This window comes from Eurypyga helias, unplaced genomic scaffold, assembly GCF_000690775.1.
Source record: "Eurypyga helias isolate BGI_N326 unplaced genomic scaffold, ASM69077v1 scaffold18032, whole genome shotgun sequence".
NCBI lineage: Eukaryota > Metazoa > Chordata > Aves > Eurypygiformes > Eurypygidae > Eurypyga > Eurypyga helias.
The window spans coordinates 105,644-115,408 of record NW_010236801.1 but is presented as its reverse complement, the minus strand read 5'-3'; the positions used below and the strand labels follow the sequence as shown (position 1 = coordinate 115,408).

General features: G+C 42.3%; 1 protein-coding gene across 1 annotated transcript in view; it reads left to right on the top strand.

Moving 5' to 3' along the window:
* Positions 1–3,235: 3,235 nt before the first annotated feature.
* The window catches only part of BARD1 (BRCA1 associated RING domain 1), a gene marked incomplete at its 5' end in the record, with an annotated part of 38,440 nt that continues 31,910 nt past the window's right edge, over positions 3,236–9,765 (top strand). The window contains 1 exon segment of the mRNA XM_010147233.1: positions 3,236–3,381. Within this exon segment, the coding sequence (XP_010145535.1) occupies positions 3,236–3,381 (146 nt within the window).

Here is a 9,765-nt window from a genome sequence, read left to right as displayed (position 1 = left end):
CCCCCCTTGCTGCCATGAGGGGCTGGGAGGTGGGCACCGGTGGTGCTGTCTGGCCGGGGGAGGGGAAACCGGGAGCTGCTGTCCCCTCGTAGGGCCGGCTCACTGCTCCTGGGGGGCGTTTGGCTTGCTAGAGTGAAGGTCTGGCTTTGAGTGCTGGTTTAGCTTTCAGGATGTTTGCCTGGTGTAAAAGGAAGGCTCAGACTGATGGGAGGGGGGATTTCCACTCGTAGTGGGGTAGGAGAAGAAAGCAGCTTCCAGTTCTTACCATCATTTCCAACTCTTCCCTCTTCCTCCTTTCTAAACAAACAAAAAGGTGCTTCCTGTTTCTAAGGGGCCTTTACTCCTCAGGTGAGAGGGCTGGGTGCTGCTGGTCATTGCTTTGGCCTTTTGCTATGCTAGTGCCTTTCCTCCTTCAGATCTGCCACTGTAGCTGTTCGCATTCACATCCACCTGAACATGTTGGGAGAGCAGGAGTAGCTCTACTTGCTGTTTGTCAGATTTAACAGTCTGACAGGCCTGATGTTTTCCTCTTTTCGGTAACAACACGATGTGAGTCTTTAGAAAAATGAGTTAGGTTAGAAACAGCCTGCTAACCAGGCAGTTCTGAGGAGGTGGTAGTCACTTGGCCTGTCCCAGACAACTCACTGTACCACCTGTGCAGGCAGTCATCGTTCCTGTCCCAAACCTCATCTGGGGAAGGTGGTGGAACCTTCTGGTTGTGCTGTATGTCACTACTCTTCATGACATACAGATGCAAACAGGGGGTTAAAAGGTCTGTCATATATCTTAAGCGCTTTCGCCACACAGCATGGATGGAAGCTGTCTATTAAAATCCTATGCTTGTGCCAGTGGAGAGGAAAGACGCTTTCTAACCCCTGCTTGTAAGCCCGTCTGGATATTCAGTTTTGCCTCTTTAATACTGCAGTCGCTATGTCACTAAAAGCAGAGCAAAACCCTCCCTCCCAGCTGTGTATTTACTCCGTCTTCAGCTGCACCTTTCTGATAGGAGCTTAAAGTGTTGAAGGCCTGAAGAGTGAAATACTAGCAAAAGGATTCCTTGCTTTTTAAGGAGTAACTGATTATGGGACACATGCCCTCAGCATTTCTGCCCCTTCCGTACGGATGTATTAAAAGGTGTACAAATGGTTTACTTCTACCCAGACACGTGGGTTCGTACTCAGCTTTCGCCATTAATTGCTGTAGAAAATTCTGCTCTCTGAAGCAGTTTTTGTGCTACTTGTTCCATTTGTTCTACCTGTCCACAGAATACCTGGTAAAATAACCCCCAGAAGGTTGTACAAGTTATTTATATGTATGTTTATATCTACCTTATGGTGTTTTTCTTAGGTGTAGTGTGGATTGCTGAAGGGTAGCATAAGGCTGGCTTAATAAACCTCATTGTTTAGCTGTCAGGCATCGAAGGCCTTGCAGTTTTATTTTGGATAACCATTCTGATCCATTGCTGAAGACAGCCGTTTATTAGTAAACCCGGGAAGGAGTGAGGTGAATGGCCAGAGCTGGCTTCTGATCTGTGAAGTGACATATGTCAAACTAATGAACTGCAATTATCAGGTCACACATAATGTAGCCGGTTCTCCCTCAGCATGGGTTTTATTATGGGCAGGGGTATTTGTTAAGATTGGTTTCTGCAGTTCTGAGTAACTCGACTTAGTTAATGGATAATAACTGTAGAAAGCCAACAGCTAGAAGTAATTAGGAGATGAGGTACAAACGTCGTTCTGCATTTCGTTTGCACTACCTTTTACAGACGTGGGAGACCTGAGGCCAACTCTCCTAGAGAGTGAGACCTGCTCGCCTCTTATCTATGCTCCAAGTGATTTGTCACTGTCATCTAGAATATGTCAGAGACAAGAACTGTACTTCAGTCTCCCTCATCACAGCAGTGTCTCAGCCGTGAGGTCCTTTACCCGCTCTTAGCAGGCTGTTTAAACCACAAAACACACCCAGCAGTGGTTTTGACTAACCAGATTTCATAGAATCATAGAATCACAGAATGGTTTGGGTTGGAAGGGACCTTAAAGACCATCTAGTTCCAACCCCCCTGCTATGGGCAGGGACACCCTCTACTAGATTTCCTGTCTGGGAATTAACTGAAGCATGATACTTGTGCGGTGGTTGAGGGAGAGGTGCCGGTGCAGTGAACAGGTCTGAAAATAACTTTCCTCGTAAGGAAAGTGGTGGTAATTATGCTTCTGGTTTTGTTAACTGATGTGCTATTAGTTTTGGGGTGTATGACTGTCAGTTTCCAAGTGGACTGTATGTTTGGAGTCTAGATGCAGAGACCGATCTTCTTCTCCAGGTAGCAGTGCCTTGATATTTGCATTCCGTTCCTCTGTTCAACGTGATCTGCTCACGTTTAATTTTATACCTTTGGCTAGAGTCGTGCATGCTACGTGGTGGTAATGTGACGGGGGCTTTTGAAATCGATTCAGTCTTGAGTATGTGAAATTTTGTATTTAATAGGCGAGGTTGGAATTGAGAAGTAACAACGGCCCTTGAGTGTTGCAGTTCTGATGGCAAATCTTAAGGTCTTCTCCCTGGACTTGGCAAATGAATGGAAGATTCTAGGCTCATATGGGGAGAGTAGTATTCCTAAGGAGCTACAAGTGTTAAATGGTATTTACTAAGCAAATGTGTTCCCCCACCCTCCTTGGTCATGTCCTGGTATAAAGGCTCTGAAACAGAAAAGTGATGGAATACTCTGAACACCTGTGGATTCTCATGGGAATCCTTACAGAAAAGTGTTCAGACAGGTGAAGCTTCATGATATCAAGAACATTTTTTAATTAGGAAAAAGTGGAAATGAGAGTTTACTGTGTGCTGGCTTTCTGTCACTTCTTTAAAAAGAGAAGGCTGCAGAATAGCCCTGTCTCTAGCCAGGGTGTAAAAGAATTTGGAGTTTTAACTGTTTGAGCCGAGTTCTTGTCTGGAGACAAACAGCAATGGAGCTTTAGCAAACCTTGAAAATTTGGATCGGCTTGGGAGTGTCTTTCATGACAGTGTCCTGATAAGGCCCTGGACTTAGCTTGTTTAATTATGGCTTGTTGCTTGCCATGATAAACAGGACCTCTCCTACATTTGTGATTGACTCGCAGTAATGGTTTGCCGGTGCTAAAATAAGGGGTTCGCACGGAGCGTTTGGCTGCGGCAAGGTCGACAGCACGTACGGTACGTAACTTAGGCTGGGCAACGGATTTTCACGTTTGACTTTCAGATCGTGCGTGGGCGACTGCGTTGGCACGGAATGCCCGGTGTGCCACGTACCAGCCTGGGTGCAAGATGCGCAGATCAACCGGCAGCTGGACAACATGATTCAGCTTTGCAGCAAACTGCGGCATCTCCTGGGTGCGGACACCGCAGGTAAGAGTAAACTGGGGTCTGAGGCAGCCGTTGAATCCGGGCCGATCCGTTTCGTTTCACGGGCTTCATAGGGAATGAGCCCTGTTCTGGATTCTGAAAGCCTGTTTGGAAAATTTGATTTGAAGAGAACTGTCTGTATGGATTCCTCATTCTTTGAATCTGTTTTACTAAGAAATCTGCATAAGCGGGTTAGTCCATAATTCATTAGAATCTGTCTTCTGAAATTAGATGAAAGTGGGATGTATTCCCAAGTCACGTGGCAGTGAGCTGCACGAACCAGGGGCACAAGTTGTCACATCTTGTGCTCTTAGGGGAGCAGGGCTCTGCAGCGTACACTTCTTTAGGGGGACCCCGTCACAGGATTAATGCATATATTCTCTGGACTCTGGTATATTTGTGCATCGAGGCGTGCATGCTCTTCTGGTAATTTTCAGTTCAGGGGTTTTGCACATGAAAAAAAATAATCTGCGTTCCTTGCCTCAAAGGGGGAAAGAGGCAAGTCATAACTCATTTATGTTCTGGTCCCTAACAACCAGCTAGTTTGCTACAATGGAGTTTTGTCACTGCTGACTCTGCTAGAAGACTGCAGAGATGGTACTCTGGGAATTCATCTCTCTATCAAATTTTAGGCTGATTGTCAAAGTAGGAAAAAATGAAGTGAAACAAGCATAGGTGAGTGTATGTCTTTTCTGCAAGCCCAGAGAGGAGTGTTTTATGTAATACAGAGTTTTAGAAAACATTCATTTAGCTGTCAGCTGCAGAAAAGGTAATTTCTTCCTTCATCGTTGCTTCCTAATGTCTTTGAGAAAAGGAATCTTTAATTTAGACAATCTAATCCCATTGGCACCTTCGTGTTCATTTGTGGGGGAGCTCCTTATTGACATCAAAATACACTGAAGTGAGGAGGCTGGAAGCCTATGTCCAACTGTAAAGGAGTACCTTTTATACAGATATAAAAACCTAGGTTGATTAAATCTTCTAGAGCATAGAAAACGTAGATGATGGCTTAAATAGGATTTCAAGGAAACATTTGAAGTGGTGAAGGCTTTTAAAAACATAATTGGAGGAGTATCTCTGAGAGGAGCTCTTTGTGATGCTTTAAGTAAAGCATTTGAAATACAGTACTGTAGTATAGATACTGTTTGATGTTTTGGAGATCTCTTACAGGTGGATTAACTTTTTCAAATTGGTCTGTTTCACTGTACTAGAAGTTGAAGAATGTGCTTAATCCCATCATTCTTCTAAAATAAGGTTTGCATGGCCGGGCTAAACCACAGAATAAAACAAGGTGGTTCTTATCCTTCCTTGTTGTAACTTAAAAGCAGACACAACATTGAACTTTACAAGACTGATATGGAGCTGAAGTTATGAACCGATGTGGGAGATTACTTTCCATCACTTGCAGTCTTTGCCCTGTACTAAGGATTAATGGCCTTCTGGATGTTTCAAACTGATGTTAAGGAAGAAACCTCCCGAGTTGCTGATAGTCCACTGTCGGGATGGTTTGGATATGTAAGTAAATGACCACACCTCTAACAACAACCGATTATGTGGCAAATCTCAGGATGCTACAGCTTAGCAGATTTTGAGAGTAAAACCCTTAGGATGTTTTGTCACTCCTCTCTGGAAAACCTGTCACCTCCTATAGTTGTACATCTTAATGTGTACAAGGTGAAATAGGTTTGAGTTTGGAGAATCAGGGCGTTCCTGTCAACACTATCTTCTTTTTTGTTAGAAGGTCAGAAATTGTATTTTATGTTCCAGTGAAGGAAACAGACTAAAAAATCAATCTTTCTGTGGAGAAAATTAGGAGAAGCAGTTGAAAAAGCTCTCTTTCATGTTTGTTTTATCTGTATTCTGCATATTTCTTTTACATGCCTTATTTTGAGACAATTGTGGCCTGTCTCAAGGCTTCTGTTTGAGATGTTGTTGACACTGAATGCAAATGCATCATGCTACCCGATTTTTTTAATATACCACAAACCTGGTGTACGCAGTAGGTTGTGTGTGTTGTCTTTTAAAAACCCACTGGGCTGCTGTGACTGAAAAGGACAGGGCTAAGCTCATGTCTCGAATATTTCAAGTATAAAAATCCCTGTAGCCCCAGAGTGGACATGAGTGGATGCCACTTTGTTGGGATAACAATAGCTTTTTGCCACACAGTGTGTGTGTGTGTTCTAAAAAGCAGCAGCAAGTAATTCAGGAAACACTGCACAAGGCAGCTAATACTTCCCTTTTAAGGGAAAGCAGAGCAAATGACATTACAGAAGAACACTGGGGCTGCTGAAGGGGAATTGGCAAACAACGAGCTTAAAACTGTCTAGAAAATGCAAACTGTAGGTAGAAAATGCTGAGTCTCAAAATGAATTCACTTATTAGAGGTGTTATATCCTTACTCTGTGGCAAGGTGAGACCTTTTGAGTGCCTGGTGCTGTACCTTTGCGAGGGTAACAGGAAGCTGGCTGGCTGGCAGCCTTCACAGATGGGATGTCTGCGCCTTGGAATCTTTAGGTCTAGTGTTGCAGAGTCCAAGCCCTCTCCAGAACTGGAGTGGACGGGCCGATAGGCTTCATGGGTGGGTGATTTAGTAAGAACCTGTCGACTCATGGACATTGTGTATGTGGTATGCTAGGAATGGAGAAGGTTGACTTACCATGATGATTTTAAAAGTGAATTTCCAAATACCTCAGCAGATTTTTGTGTGATGTTCTTTAAAAAGAAGAGATTGTCGTAAATTTTCACTGCCGTTTATAGCCGATTTACCTTATTATTTGTAACGTACTCTGCTTTGCTCTAACGCACGCAAGCAGAAAACCTTCCTCCCTCTTCTCCTACACTGCTAGACCTCACAGGTGTTGCTCAAAGCTGCTTAAACTCATGCTGATGCTGGGGGACGGTAGGAGAGATTAACTTTTGATTAGCCTTTATAGTATCGCGACGTAGTTTCGCATTTACTGATGTGGAGGGAAAGACGTTGAACTCCTGTTGTGACAGATTACATTGCATTTGGTGTGTGCTGTGACATTTTTCATAATAGCTGAAGATGAGTTTTTGAATAGCTGGAATTCCTCCCTTTTTCCCCTCCTGTGCTGGATACTTAACTTGCAAAATAATCATTTTTCAGTGAAGGCACTAATGTTGCACAGATGGTACCAAAGCACTTCCCTTTGATTTTTAATAAGGGACTAGTTTGTCAAAGAGATTTCTCAACTTCTGTTCTGAAACCCGTAATAGAGAATAATTTGAAAGGCACACAATGTGCATCATTATATTCCTTTGATGCAGATTAATGATAGCTAAACCACATTTTCTAATTGCTCCTTTTTTTCCTGCTGTAGCCTGTTATTGCACTGCAGCAGGACTTGGAGACGTAGCTCTCTAGTTGCAAGGGTACTGCGTAGCTCCCGACGTTTTTGTCTCAACCCTTTTAACGCTTAAGGAATTCAGCTATTAAACGGCAGCAACTTGTGCTTATTGCGTTCAAGAAGTCTCATTTAGAAGTAATTCAGTTAATATATTGTGTATGAGAATGTTACGTTAAATAGGTAGTGGAGGCTAAATTTGCTGCATTTATCGTAGGCTGACTCTAACACTGTTTCTGTGGATAGTCTCTATGCTGTTGCAGATGCTTAAGATCTAGAATTAGTAAGGCATGCTTTACTGAGTTACCTTGTCTCAATGCATCCCTCAAAATTTTGTGAGGGTGCTTCTTATGCATTAAAAAATGCAATTAAATCTGAATCATATATAGTAATTTTGTCATTCCTGTCAAGACACAAGCTCTGGCTTCCAGCTTGGAGACGGCAAAGAATTCCTTTGGATCGATTTTTCTATGAGCGCTTTTCTCCGACGGCAGTTTAACTGAATGCACTTTGCTACCAGCTAATACCCTCTTTATATAAATTAATGCTTACATGTTAAACCATAAGGACTTCCTGGCAGCTTCTTAGCACCTTGCCTCTCTCCCTCTCACAGCTCTGCGTCCATCAAGGCATTAGGTTTTTAGGGAGGGTAGATTGGCCACTCACCCGTTGTGCTTCTACTCCCTACCTTGTATGCCTTGGAAATGAAGGAAAGCATCAGCAGAGTCTAAAAATCATGTTTATTGGCAGATGCTACGCAGGTGGAGTTCCGGCAGAGTTGAAAGCCCCAGGAAGCTTTGGAGAGGTACCCGGGTGTGCGTGGCTGGCCTCTCGATGCGATGGGTCTTTCCCCATACACGTGGCCGTTAAATCATGGTCCGCGATTGCCTCCCCCTTCTAAAACACACACCATGCTCTTCTACGCTTAGAGTGGTTGGATGTGAGGAAAAATAATCCTGGAAAAGTATTTATTTGGTGTATTTTCAGCAAGTTTTTAATAACATGACTAGTAAGTCCCTGCTGAGCAACCAGTAATGAACAGATCAGTTGAAGAACCTCACGGATGATTTTTCACAAGCTTTCTAGCTGCCAGAAGTGGTGTATACATAGCTTCCAGTGTAAATACCTAATTGTGTTCTGCTGCTTTAGATCCTACTTCTGAAGGCCAGTGCCTTTGATTGAATTTGTCACTTGCACTTTAAAGTTTTACTCTGCTATACACATCAAAAAGAATTCTGGCCATCGCAAAATCGTCACACGAATTACTTCTGCTAGCTGATTTTATTCTTGCTCTTTACTCGGGGATGACTGATAGTTCTGGCAAGGTAAATATTTTAGGAGGAAATTTGCTAGTTGTGTAAACAGTGAAGGCAAGACAAGCAAATAGTAACTGGGCCTTGTATTTTGCATCTGTTTGCAATCAAGCTCTTCCTTTTTTTAGATGTTATTGTGAGAATGAAATTGGATGTGATATTTTTCCGAAGGCTAGCTAGTTATAAGAGCTCAGTCTCAATTTCAGTGCTTTTTTTTTATTCCCCCTGTTTTCCAGCAGGGATACCAAGTCCAGCCCCCCAGGAAAACCAAACGGCTGCAGTTCTGTGCTGGATGATTGTCTTTGATACCTAAATGATTGATTAGCTAGTCTCAAGCTTTATTTTTTAAGACACTTTTGGTCTGATGCCTTATCTATTACTCAAGCTAAATCTTCTAATATGTAGCATATTTTAATTCAGAGGATAAGTAGGGTAATTAAATTGAGGAAGCATTTAACCTTGAAATTCTGCTTTAAAAGAAAACTGCAAATGCCTGTTTTGGTGTTGAATTACTATCTATATGGTTCTGTTTTAAGTGAAATTTCCAATTAATTTTTTGTGGCTAAGGGATTGGGAGTAATTTGTCTGCTGTCTCTGAGTTCATGGCAGCTTGCTGTGGAAAACAGGTTGTAGTTGCCAACACCAAGAACAGAAGAGAAGGTATGGAGAAGACAAATTATCTGTAGAAAATTAATGCTTTGAAGTGAAAGAAACGCATTGTTGCAGTGAGTATGTGTCTTTCGCTTTTAATAATCAAGATTTGGTATAGTTTATTTCAGGAATGTTTAAAAAGCCCCACTAATCTTGGTCTTAGTACTGTTTACAAATAATAATACCTGCCTGCCTCACTAGGTAAAATTAATACTGGTTTTGTGAGTGATTGCTGTAACTCACCAGACTTTTGTGAACGGTAGTTTAGTCCCTGAGGTTGGAGGCAACAGAAGAAAAGTGTTGTGTGTTTACTGTGGAGGGCTTGTCCCAGTAACCTGAAATAACTCAGGCTTCTCAAGCCATCAAGGACACTGTTTGTAGTCCTGTCCTCAACTGTTGTTTTCATGCACTGTGAGTACAGGTTATTCCTCTGTCATCTTGGCTCACTCTATGATGGGGCTTATGAAGCTGCTTCACTGCACTTTTTTAAAGAAAGGTTTGAGATCATCAAAATGTGTAGCTTCCTTAGAATCATTTATTGCCAAGGGGTAAAGGGTCAAATGGCAGGATGCAATTACTTACAGATTCTCTATATATTCCTCCAATTCATCTGCTGTACCTGGAATCAGTCAAAATTTCTCAGGGAAGTTTAACATTCTGATAAGGATGTTATTTTAACTAAAAAAAAAAAAAAAAATTTACACCAGCTCTTTCAGTGCAAAAGAACTGTAACAGATTAACATTTAACTTAGAGGTCACTGTATGCTCGTTAACTTATTCTCAAGCCATCGAGGACACTGTTTGTAGTCCTGTCCTCAACTGTTGTTTTCATGCACTGTGAGTACAGGTTATTCCTCTGTCATCTTGGCTCACTCTATGATGGGGCTTATGGCTTCACTGCACTGCACTTTTTTAAAGAAAGGTTTGAGATCATCAAAATGTGTAGCTTCCTTAGAATCATTTATTGCCAAGGGGTAAAGGGTCAAATGGCAGGATGCAATTACTTACAGATTCTCTATATATTCCTCCAATTCATCTGCTGTAACTGGAATCAGTCA